At 38.4% G+C, this 11,711-nt stretch overlaps 3 protein-coding genes across 3 annotated transcripts; 2 read left to right on the top strand and 1 right to left on the bottom strand.

Annotated features, from left to right (window-relative positions):
• Positions 1 to 39: 39 nt before the first annotated feature.
• Positions 40 to 2,583, bottom strand: LOC129366614 (uncharacterized). Its single transcript, XM_055040582.1, has 2 exons — positions 2,317 to 2,583; positions 40 to 799 (listed from the first exon to the last, which is right to left on the bottom strand). The coding sequence occupies exons 1-2, from the start codon at positions 2,444 to 2,446 to the stop codon at positions 132 to 134; spliced, it is 798 nt and encodes a 265-aa protein (XP_054896557.1). The 5' UTR covers positions 2,447 to 2,583; the 3' UTR covers positions 40 to 131.
• A 2,028-nt stretch (positions 2,584 to 4,611) lies between these two features.
• LOC129366749 (homeobox protein goosecoid-2) lies at positions 4,612 to 6,062 on the top strand. The gene is made up of 3 exons (XM_055040756.1): positions 4,612 to 4,845; positions 5,489 to 5,733; positions 5,881 to 6,062. The coding sequence occupies exons 1-3, from the start codon at positions 4,623 to 4,625 to the stop codon at positions 5,956 to 5,958; spliced, it is 546 nt and encodes a 181-aa protein (XP_054896731.1). The 5' UTR covers positions 4,612 to 4,622; the 3' UTR covers positions 5,959 to 6,062.
• Positions 6,063 to 6,441: 379 nt separating this feature from the next.
• Positions 6,442 to 11,303, top strand: ess2 (ess-2 splicing factor homolog). Its single transcript, XM_055040036.1, has 10 exons — positions 6,442 to 6,825; positions 7,466 to 7,634; positions 7,746 to 7,829; positions 7,950 to 8,119; positions 8,891 to 9,008; positions 9,153 to 9,286; positions 9,584 to 9,686; positions 10,323 to 10,432; positions 10,521 to 10,636; positions 10,731 to 11,303. Exons 1-10 carry the CDS (start codon positions 6,682 to 6,684, stop codon positions 11,008 to 11,010), a joined length of 1,428 nt encoding a protein of 475 aa, XP_054896011.1. The 5' UTR covers positions 6,442 to 6,681; the 3' UTR covers positions 11,011 to 11,303.
• Positions 11,304 to 11,711: the final 408 nt, after the last annotated feature.

The raw sequence follows: 11,711 nt of genomic DNA, 5'->3' as shown, positions 1-11,711 counted from the left end.
TACTCAATCTCTGCAAAAGCCATCAAATAAACACACAAGTCAAAAAGCAACATTTTATTTGAAATGAAATGCATGTTGAAGAAAAGATTTATGAATCTCGGAAAGAAAAATAAGTTAAATTTGAATCGATTCTATGTGTCTTGTGGCACCTTTTCCTGCACGTTAAATTCTGCTTCGTACATTATCTGCTGAATCTTCATTTTAGTCTCGCACCTTTTCTGTGGGGCCAGTCTCTTCAGAGCTGGAACGAAGCTCAGCAGAAACAGCTCATCCTCGTCCTGCCGCATCCTGGCGGGGAGCGGCCCGCCACCTTCCTTCACCAGCCACTTATTTGACAAGTCTGTGCTTTGAGGAGACGCCGACTCCGGCAACAAAGTCCGTTTCCGTCCAGTGTTGCTGGTGGGGGTTATCTGGGAGACGGGGGGCATCTTGGCCACCATGGCCAGCTGAGTCAGCTCTGTGTCCTGAGACAACGTGGGAAGCTGTGTTACGAAGCCCAGCGGAGCTTTTTGCTCGGACGGACTCGTAGAAACCTTTAGAGAAGTCTTGGTCGACTCTGACGAAGCGGTGTCTCCCTCACCACTCCCGGATTCGTGGTCAAGGTTGTGGTCGTCACAGTTGCCACAGATGTCCGTCACTCCCACTCTGGATCCGGTGAAGGGGGCGATAAAGTTCATCAGCTGTCTGTATTTCCATTTGCTTTGTATAAACTCTCCCTGCTTTTTGCCTTTGAGCTCCATCCGGACTTCCTTCAGGTAGCGGTCTCTGAGGTTTTTCCATTTCCTTTTGCATTCATGGGCTGAAAAACAAGATTTCAGAGTGTAAAACTGGAACATCGCCAAAACTTTCAAAGATTTATGACACATATAGTGAAACATTTTAAGCCTTTTTATTGTTTTCAATGATCACTGTGTTGGCTCACTCAGTTTTCTGAAGTTCACAGTCAATGCAACAGTCTACCCTAAAATTTTAGAGGACTCAGTGCTTCCTTCTGCTGAACAACTTTATCTAGATGCTGACTATCTTCCACCAGGACTTGCTTACTGGCCACATTGCCAAATGTGCCAAAAGTTGGTTCAACCTTGGTGTTAACTGCTTGATTGGTGAGAAAACTGCATTGACAGAAGCCTGTCAGTTTTGTGTAAATTATCCTTTTTTTAGTTAATTTTCAAACTTACAAGCCATAAAGCTTGGAAGTATTTAACTCGGTAATGAATTAATAGGTTTCACTTTCTGAAATAAGAGAATATATCAAAATTCTTATTCATAATGCATATTTTTATCCTTATTTTTAAAATGTTTAGATCGGGATTTCTCTAAAACACCTGAATCAAACTGACGTTTTGATTCAGCAGTCAATCAGTTCGTGTAACCAGAGATTCGTTTGATTCAGGTGGGTTGGAGAAAGGACGCATCTTGAAGTTGGAAAATAGTAAAGTGCCTTGGTTGGATCAAACCCTGTCAATGTGTTAGAAGTGTCTGGTCAAAATTCAGATCTGTATTAAAGAAGAAGAAAAAAAAAACATGCCAAGACTTGACAGCTGATGTGTTTCTCATCCTAAGAACAATTAGTTTCCTTTTGAAGATTTTAAAGCTAATTACTTTAACAATAATTACATTTGATCCAACCAGCACATATATTGGGTGTTTTTATTTATTTATTATCTAATTTAAAACTTTATGTTGACTAACTGATGTATAAAAAGTTTTTCAATTGAATTATTTATCAGCATTATTCTAAAGTTGGATCTTCAAAAATAAACAAAACCAAACATTATTAAAGAAATTTTTTGTATATGGTTTATAAATATATTTCAGTTCTGCACTCTGTTGCTTTTGACTTTGCGCACTTACTCTGGGGTTGGGCCCTCCATTTGTCCCGCACTGTGTGGCATGTTTAACAAACCGAGGCGTTTGCTACTAGAAAGGCTTTTCCAGCCTTTCTAGCAGCAGCTTCAGCAAAGAAAGCGCCCGGAATCGCTCGAAGGTCGGAGAACGCCGCGCGTCCATGCCGCTGAACAAGTTCAGTGCCGCGGCTAGCTCCGCGGTAGAGGCACGCGGCGCCGCTCCGCTTCGCGCAGCGCGGCCTGCGGCGTGGGAGCAACGGCTGTCACCGCTAGCACGGCGCGCGCGGCTGCATCAACGTCAAAGTGGACCTAGCAACCGGGATAAACGTCTAAATCACAGCGAATCGCCAAGTTCAGACGCGTGAAATACTTCTGCTCCCGTAAACAACTGGCGCCTGAGTAGACTCCCGACGCAGATGCGGCTAAGCAAACAATAACTGGAAGTAAAGTTGCATAAACAAATACTCACATGGGTAACCAAGTGCCATACTGATGTTTCTCCAAGCGTTTATGCGACTTTCCGTACAACGGTAATTCGGTAAAGTGACATTGTACAGTTCCGGGTAATTAAATACAGCTAAAATTAACTTATCTTCCATTTTGCCCTTGTATTTTCTGTTTCTGCTACTGTTGCGCGGACGCGGAAGCGGCAAGCTCCTCCCGCCTTTTCCGCCCTTGCTGCAGCTGCTCCAACGCAAGTTATCGCGAGTGGCGGACAGCGCGCCGCCCGTGTCGCTCTGCCGTTATAGAGTTCTGACACAAGGGGGCGCACCAGTCAATTATCTTTTAATGTAATAACGTTTAACCCAGAACACACACTAGCTGTACAAAACAGACATTTAATATGGGTTATTTAATTACTTTACTGCATATAATTGTACAGCGGTTTATGCTTCTTTTTTAAATTACTAACTAAATGTTTCAGAGTGGTTTAATAGAAGATGCATAAAGTGTTTAAAGTGGAAAATTGCTTTTAGTAATAAATGACCATTTCTAATTTCTAAATGGGATTATACTCTGGGGGTCAAAAACTCTGGCGCTTCTTCCCTTCTTTTGTGGCTCAAAATGTAATCTTGAATGCTACTTTGTCTTAGCATTATTCAGGCCTGAGTGAACTCCAACCACTGAATACAAGACTAAAAAGCCTAAACGTTTCAGAGCATCGGCCTGTAAAATGTGACAGTTTAGAATTTTATTGAAAAGTTCATTCTTGTGCTGTGCAGGCCAAACATGTTGCATTTTTACACATCTGAAATACAGAAATGTAGGGTAAATAGTGCTAGGAGCAGCACAATCAAAGGGAAAACTGCTGTTTTAATAGTTGCCCAGCAGACATGAATGGCAAGCCACAAAGTTATCTGATAAACTGTTGTTTGTTGTCTACATTTTATTGATTTTCTACAGCTGTTTATGTTTACTTCATAAATCGATTGCACTTGCATTTGTTCTATTTTAAGTTTGAAGAGTTGTTCAATTGCAGCATTACATTCCATTACGTAATAACATTGTCTGCTTCACAGGATGTAAGTCATTCTTGTCTTGTGATAAATCAATTAGTTCTAAGTGAGTTTACTCTTCAAATGCACCTGGAAGAAACCCATGAAGACGTTATTTCCAACATAGCCATTATAATTCTCTTCACTTTACCAGATGTACCAAATATTGCTTACAACAACAATAACACGAGCCTTTATAATTCTGATCCCCTGTAATGAATTTTGAACCCTGTGGACCTACACGGATTTTGGCGCAATTCCTTCTATTGAGAACCACAATAACCTAAGATAACAATCTCGCACACGGCGCATACTATACGTCAGCCACCTGAACGCTATTAAACCCAGGTGAAAAGGATGGGAATGGTGTTTATTGTTATCTGTTTTCAAAAGCCCTTATAACAGGTTGGAGCTTAAGACAGATTGTGGAAATCCGTTAATTCCCTGAAAAAAAAAAAAAGGAGATGTATTGCCTGGTATGAAATCACAGGATTTGCTGGGAGGGAGATGAATTTAACCAGTAATAGCTTTACCTCTGCTGTGCACATTGTCAGGGAAGTCAAACTGAAAAGACTGCAACACAAAGATAAGACACAGGATGTATGATTGTGAATATAAACCACATTGATGGATATATTCCCATAAAGCTGCATCTTTGTTGCATCTTTATTCAGATTTCACCCACTCATCCATTATAGTTTGTTAAATGTCCTCTAGGAATTGGTTTGTGTAACTTCTAGAGCAAATCTACAAATGAATACAAGATCATTTGTCATTAAAACTGAGCATAAGAAGCAATATGAAATTAATTCAAAGGCTAATCCTTAAATTCATCATACACAAGCATGAGACCACACCAAAGGTGTCCATCTATAAGTTCAGGTTTCTAATACCAAGCAATCCCCTTTTCTCTAAAACCTCAACAATGAGGATTTCAGGAGCGCTCCACTTTTCATTTTATGCAGTGAAATCTGATTTCGCTTGAAGAAAGGAATGAGGCGAGATTAGCCGAATCTGCCGTCCTCCCTAACCTCTTCACAAAACTGCCCAGATTAGCTAAGAATTAAGTTTCAACCGTTTTATGTGTCTGGTCCACAGGGGGATTATAGTTTTACTTCCATCTCTTTTTCTTTCTTTTTTTTTTTTTTTTTGCCTATAAGGGCCAGACTTGCTCTAGTAGAAGGAGTAGAAGCAGAGGAACCACTGAGGGGGAAGTATCAGAGAGTTACAGGCCTGGTTATCATTACTGCTTTTGAGCTCAAGGAATTTCCTTAAAAAAATGAACAGACACATCAAGATGGAAAGACAAAAGTTTCCGTTCACCATTGAGAACATTCTGAACAAATATCCTAACAGTATTGGAGACAAACAGCCATGTGGAACAGGGGTTTTTGGACTGAAGGACAAGATGGTGTGTCCTGAGCCTGTTCATCACGCCTGCCTGTGCTGCTGTTTCTGCTCCCACTGTGCTGACATGCTGCACTCTGATCTCATCCATGACGGTAAGAACAAACCATCAACTGTCTTTGCATAAAGTGACTATGGAAATTCAGTTTTATGTTCTGAAACCCTGAAGGCAACACTTCGGGCGGGGTTGTAGATCATAAAGGTAGACTCTCAAGCTAATACAGGTGTTACTAGTGAAGACTTTATATGCAGATTTATTTAGTGAGGATAAGGAAGTCAGAAGACTTAAAAAACTAGCACCCAAGTGAGAAATTTAAAATCGTTCTCCAGTGAGAACGAATGAAACTGGAAATCAAAACAGAAATCCTGTCAGCATTAATGTCAATATTGTAATTTCTGCTCCAGTTCTGACCAGTATAGTAATTTTGAGCCTTGTAGACATTGGTCAAGTTTCATTGTAATCCACATTATTAATCCACATTATAACCTTGATGTCAAAACAACACTGCCAGGCTGTCTAAAGTTCACTCACTAAAGGCTGTTTTTCAGAAAAAACACACCTTTATGTGGTTGTCTTGATTTATAGACAGTGGCATTCCTAATTTTAGTTAATAATCCATGTAAGGTAGCGTTTTTCTGTTTCAGTGGGTATGACACAAAATGATCTTTTCAGTTTAAGAAAAGTGCATTTGTCATTTTCATTTAAAACTATGATGACATGTGTGAATCTTATTGCAGCCTGTCAGTACGGATGGAACCAAGCGGCTATGATCTCAGAGACGTGCCGGCTGGGGGAGGCTCACAGGGAAGAGCAGCAGCCTAAGGGGGGGCAAGTGCAGAGGCGAACCAGGCGTCACCGTACAATTTTCACCGAAGAACAGCTGGATGCACTGGAGGAACTGTTCCTGCAGAACCAGTATCCAGATGTAAACGCGCGAGAGAAACTTGCACAGCAAACTAACTTAAGGGAAGAAAGAGTAGAAGTAAGACAGCAGCTGCATGTGTTGCTAATGCTTGATGAAGAGGTTTCACTCTCTTTTGATTATGTGGACATAAACAATCCTGCCAAACATTCCAAATGAAGAATGGGAGGTATTAAATAATAATTCTGCCTTTTTTCTTCCTGGTAGGTTTGGTTTAAAAACCGAAGAGCAAAATGGAGACGTCAGAAAAGATTGTCATTTGTAGTTGGAAACACTGAAAACTAATTTCTTTATTATAGATTTACAGTAACATGAACATTTATGGAGACCTTAAGTTATATTTTTGGCTCACGAGTCAGATAAATAGCCAAGTTTATGAACAAAATAGATCTAATTTGATCAAACAAACCTGTATGAAGAGACTAGCAATATATGCTAATCTTTTGACATTTGATATTTGATGGTTGTTCCACATATCAAGAATGGAGTAACTTTTTGTAAAACGGCTTCTTGTTATGTGATGAAGATCTAATAAATACTTTCATGACTCTATTGTTTGTGAATAACCAATGTAGATTTGTCCTACAACAGAATAAAATTGTTTGTAAAAGTTGTTTGTAATTTATATACACAAGGGCAGGAATACGGAGTTTTGATTTACACTCCTTACTGGTTGGTGGCGGTAATGCACCATATTGGTGTTTCCCAATCGCCATTGAACTGTAGTAGTAGAAGAAGAAGAAGAAAACGACGAAGAAGACAACATTACGTAATTACGTTGCGTGTACGGTGGTGTACGGTGTCGTAATGGCTAAAAGTTAGATGAAACGTTATACTTAGCAAGGCTGACTCTTCTTTTAGTCTTTGTATATTTATTTCCTTAACTTTATTTTAAACATATTCTATTTTTGAGTTGAAATACGCCCTTTGGTATCATTTAGAAGTCGGGTTTTTTGTCGCAATAGAGTCGCCGTTAGCCTTTGAGCTAAAAGGCTAACAGGCTCCACAATGGAGGGAAGCGCCAGTGTTCGGAGAGCCTTGTCCGGGACTCTGGTTCCGTCAGCGGTCACAACCGTGGCTCTGTGTCAGCCTGAGGACAAAGAGGAAGGAAAATTTAAGAGAAAAGTTCTCGATGAAGAGGATTATATTCAGGTAAGTACCTCAAGACAAACACCGATTCAGAGACGAGCTTGATCTGAAGATGTAAACACTGTAAGCTTCTACGTATTTCCAACGTTTTGGCGTACAAACTTAAAGTTATAAACCTATAAGAAGCAAGAACGGGATGTGTTTGCACAATGTTCTAATCGTTATTTGATATTGGGCAGCTATTTTGCTATTTTCTGTCTATTTTTTATCCGGAGAACATGTGCAACACCAAATAAATATAATAAAGCAACAGTTTCAGTTTTATTCTATGCTACTAGTCGTGCAGAGATCAGACTCGACCAATTTTCTTTCTTGAACCACATGGTATTTTGATTGACTTTACAACGACATCAAGATGTTTCAGATTCTTCGATGTATAAAATCGAGATGATTCTTGAACTTAATTTTGTGCAACATTCACAACTACTGCCCCTTTTAAATAATTTGGACAGTGTTCTTCTTAAAGTTGGTCCAGAATCAGAACTGTAAGGTCATGCCTCCAAGAAAACTGGAAATCAGTATGAATCAAGAAAAACCTAATTAGTAAATTTCTGCTTAATGCTGCAGAACTGTTTTATGTTGCCTTAAATTTGTTTTTTTTTTCTTAGCGTTTATGTCTTCTTTACTTGGCTGCTTTTGACAGAGCTTGGAGAAAATTATCCAAAGGGACTTTTTCCCAGATGTCACCAAACTTCAAGCACAAAAGGAATACCTTGAAGCGGAGGAAAGCGGAGACCTTGTGAAGATGAGAGAGATATCCATTAGATACGGCTCATCATTGAACAAATCTACACCGCAAACCTCTGCACCTTGTAAGTAGAAGATTTCCAAATGAAATTAGTATTTATTTTACACTATATGATATTTTTGGTTCAGTTTTTTTGAGTGATTTATTTCTATTCCTTTTCTTGGCAAAATGCAAGATTTGACTCCTGCCAGTTTTGAGACACCAGTCGGTCACTTGGGATCGCCATCCTCCACTTTTTGCAGTAAAAGTTCAGATTTGGGTAAGTTAAAACAAATATGCTTAGTTTAATTTAACACTGTTGATGTGGAAGTAAATTCAGCAGATATATGTGTAAACTAGAGTAATTGACCCATCCATTTGTTGGACCATGTTTCTGTAGAGAGAAAGGATGATGACAAAGAAGAAAAAGAGCTGCCTGGTCTGGATCGTTTTCTTGCTAAAAACACCAGTGAAGATAATGCATCCTTCGAGCAGATAATGGATCTCGCAAAAGACAAAGAGAAACTGAAGCACGCTTGGTTATATGAGGCAGAGGCTGAATTTAAACAGGTTGGTATTGATTCTTGGCTGTTATTTTCAAAACAATTTAATGAGATGCCTCATTGAAGTTTTTTTTTTTTCTGGAGACATTATTTTATTTCATTATGGATGATCTGCACACTTTGATATTTATGAGTTTAAGCAATCATAGCAATTTTCCTGTTAAATATTGTTTTTTGATGTCTCAGTTTCAGATGCACACATATCTCACTCAAATAATACAGACTGTTGATACTCCACTGCTCTCATCAAGTAGCACCATCCCCCATGTGAAGCTTACATGTGAAAAATCACAATATCTTGAAACTAAGTTGAAACTGCCTCAGATAATTTACACCGTAGCTTCAGAGGTGTTATTTGGGAACAGCTTAAATTAAGCCACCAGCCTCCAGTGTGATTATAGCATAAGGTGTTTTTGTCGGCTTACAAGTTTTAGCTTAAAGTTGCATCACAACAACTCTGAGGCCTGTAGGGGTTGCTTGTTTCCACAGCAACATTAATCGTGTTTATAATGCTGCCATGAAATTAAATCATCTACAGGAAAAAATACATATGTGTGTGTGTGTGTATATATAGTTGAATTGAGTTAAAGTATGTGCAGTATGCTGCACCTGAATGGTTTTGCAGTGTGCTGAGACACATAGTGCTGCTATGCAGCTGCATTTGGATGTTTCTAGTACATTAAAGATCAGAAAGGAAAACATGACTGCTTTTGGTGCATTCATGGTTTACTGTAGAAAGAATGGAAAAGACTTAAATCATCTGTGATCTTTTTTGCAGCGCCACGAGGAGAACCTCGCCCTCCCGTCAATGGAGAAAGCCGCTCTAGAATGCGTTAAAGCTGGACTGGAAACGTGGGAGTACAAAGCAAAAAATGCCTTGATGTACTATCCAGAGGGTATGAATGTTAAACTGAGAAGACTGTTTCATTTTTTAATTAGTCAATTACCCTTTGACTCACACAAAATTTTCTAAAGTGTAGCATAAAATGTTTGAAGATTTTTTTTTAACTCCAAAAATGTCATTTTTACTTTTATCTTAGGTGTTAAAGATGATGATGCGATCTTTAAGAAGCCCAGAGAGGTGGTGCACAGGAACACTCGGTTTGTTGGAGATCCGTTCAGCAAAGCTCTGAACAAAAGTCAGATTCAACAGGCTGCTGCCCTCAATGCACAGGTACCTACAATAACGGCACAGAAACCTTGTGTAAAAATGAGATTAAAACCAGAATATTTTGTTTGATATTATTGTTTATATTTTAAAAAAGCAAATCACATACTCCTCCAGGTTCTGCTAAATATTATTAGTTATAAAAATTGGATGTGTAACATTTATATTGGGATGAGTTCTGCTATTTTGGGTTCCAGGACTTAATTGTTTTACTTGAAACAGGCAATTTCTTCCAAAAGAAATGTTTACTTGAATGGTGTTGCTTATGAATTATCTTTATTTATTTTAATTTTCTTTTTGCAGTTCAAACAGGGTAAAGTGGGCCCTGATGGGAAGGAGCTAATACCGCATGAATCCCCAACAGTGAATGGATATGGCTTTGAAAGGACTCCATCACCTGCCCCTGGTGAGTGAACCTGCAAATCATTCAGTCCTATGAAGCAATTGTGATTAATCAATTATTGAAATAATTGTCTAACTTACTAGTATTTGATTAAAGGTTAATTGGAGTAAACAGACCCTAAAATATACCACATAACACTCTCAAAGTAGTAATTATGCAAAACTGTTTAAAAAATTACACATTTTACATTTAAGATCAAAACTTTCTTTAAAAGTATGTTCTATCCAGAATTCATAAACTTCACCTGCTTTACATTCTCTTATTAAGCACCTTTTGATGTCCAGTTATTAATTGGTTAAATCTAAAAAAAATAGTCAACAGATCATTTTTTGCATATTTTTTATATTGTATAAAATAAGCACAAGTGTTTAAATGAAAAATCTATAATCAATAATAATCAATTGCTAAAATAATTGCTGCCCTACTTTGAGGTTCATTCACTTTTTAAGTTCCCTCTTTTCTATTTAATTTATCCATTATCCAAACTGATGACTTCCTACTTTCATACTTGTGTTTGCTCAACCATCTCTTTGAAATTGATCCTTGGTTTAATGAAGCATATTTTATTGTTTGCTCTGGTTTTCTAGGGGAACTCTTTTGGATAGTTTCATGCAAATGAAAATGTTTTTTACTTTTCAGGAGTTGCTGATTCGCCTCTGATGACCTGGGGAGAAATAGAGAGCACACCGTTCCGTCTGGATGGATCAGATACGCCATATGTTGAGCGAAATCATGGCCCATCATTCAAGGTTAGAGAGATATCCTTTTTATGTCTGGGATATTAACGTCTAATTATTTATCTCGCTACATTTTGATGCTTATTGTTGTGTTCAAAAGATTCCCGAACCAGGACGAAGAGAGAGGCTGGGTATAAAGATGGCAAATGAAGCTGCTGCGAAAAATCGTGCAAAGAAACAGGAGGCATTGAGGAAGGTTACAGAGAACCTTGCAAGGTAAGGAGCGCACTATCTTTGTTAAATGTTTCCCTGATCTACATACTCATGATGAAATTCTCAAAAATAAGAGAAAATTTTTTCTACTTTGCAGTCTTACGCCTAAAGGTCTGAGCCCGGCCCTGACGCCCGCCCTGCAGCGGCTTGTAAATCGGACTTCAAGCAAATACACAGACAAAGCGCTGCGGGCAAGTTACACGCCGTCGCCCTCGCACAGAGTCACCCCCTGCAAGTCTCCCTTTGCCGGACCAGTCACTCCTTCAGGAACGCCAACGCCCACCAAAGCTAAGACGCCGAGCGCGCAGGACCTCACATCCCTCACGGACAATCTGCTGCAGCTTCCCAAGAGACGGAAAGCCTCTGACTTTTTCTAAGAAAAGCTGCTCTAAGTTCAAGAATTTAAAAACTTCTGTTTAAAAAAACAAGTGTTTATTAAACTTATGAGAAGACGATTTCTCCAAATAAAGGACAGCTAGAATTTCTAATGTCCTGTTGCTAAATTCAATGGCAAATATGATTATTAGTGTCTCTGTGAAATGCATCTTGTCCACTTTTCTCAATAATTTCTTTCTGAAATGGAAAATTTGAGAAATTATGTATTTATTACGATCTAGTGTGGTTCTTAAAACTTATACAAACACATGGGATAATAAAGCAAAGCACAATATATCAGTGTTTGTTTCTGTTACTTCAAAATGTTATAAAATGTCAGACTTTTGGATTTTTACAGTTCAAAATATAAATGTGGTCATTTTGTCCAGTATCATTTTTGGTGCAATTTTTACATCAGCACATTTAAATCAGTTTTATAGTGTGCAGTATGTAACATCGCAGTATTTTTTACTTTTTTTTTTAAAGCCAAAGAAACTTACTTTGGCTTTATGCATCTTTATAGGCACCCTTAATAAAGATGCATATTAAACTAGAAAATTTTGTGTTTCCTGCACAAAATGCACTGTGAATGCTGTAAGCTGAATATTTTAGTGAAAATTGCAGAAGCACAACTACAGAAGACTTGCAGAAATGTAAGAAATAGGCAGAAGCAGCAGAATAAAGCTGCTTCTGCCTGCAAAAT

The sequence above is a fragment of the Poeciliopsis prolifica genome, unplaced genomic scaffold (genome assembly GCF_027474105.1).
Source record: "Poeciliopsis prolifica strain line A6 unplaced genomic scaffold, Auburn_PproV2 SCAFFOLD015, whole genome shotgun sequence".
In the NCBI taxonomy this organism is placed as follows: Eukaryota; Metazoa; Chordata; class Actinopteri; order Cyprinodontiformes; family Poeciliidae; genus Poeciliopsis; species Poeciliopsis prolifica.
Note: the sequence above shows the minus strand (reverse complement) of the source record. Positions and strands in the feature narration are given on the sequence as shown.

Excerpts from the sequence above, each read along its gene's own strand:
- LOC129366614 (XM_055040582.1), bottom strand. The coding sequence starts at position 2,446 with ATGGAAGATAAGTTAATTTTAGCTGTATTTAATTACCCGGAACTGTAC. Across the intron at positions 800-2,316 it reads TATGGCACTTGGTTACCCAT|CCCATGAATGCAAAAGGAAA; the intron begins GTGAGTATTTGT and ends CTTGTTTTTCAG.
- LOC129366749 (XM_055040756.1), top strand. The coding sequence starts at position 4,623 with ATGAACAGACACATCAAGATGGAAAGACAAAAGTTTCCGTTCACCATT. Across the intron at positions 4,846-5,488 it reads CTCTGATCTCATCCATGACG|CCTGTCAGTACGGATGGAAC; the intron begins GTAAGAACAAAC and ends ATCTTATTGCAG. Across the intron at positions 5,734-5,880 it reads TAAGGGAAGAAAGAGTAGAA|GTTTGGTTTAAAAACCGAAG; the intron begins GTAAGACAGCAG and ends TCTTCCTGGTAG.
- ess2 (XM_055040036.1), top strand. The coding sequence starts at position 6,682 with ATGGAGGGAAGCGCCAGTGTTCGGAGAGCCTTGTCCGGGACTCTGGTT. Across the intron at positions 9,287-9,583 it reads CTGCTGCCCTCAATGCACAG|TTCAAACAGGGTAAAGTGGG; the intron begins GTACCTACAATA and ends TTCTTTTTGCAG. Across the intron at positions 10,637-10,730 it reads GTTACAGAGAACCTTGCAAG|TCTTACGCCTAAAGGTCTGA; the intron begins GTAAGGAGCGCA and ends TCTACTTTGCAG.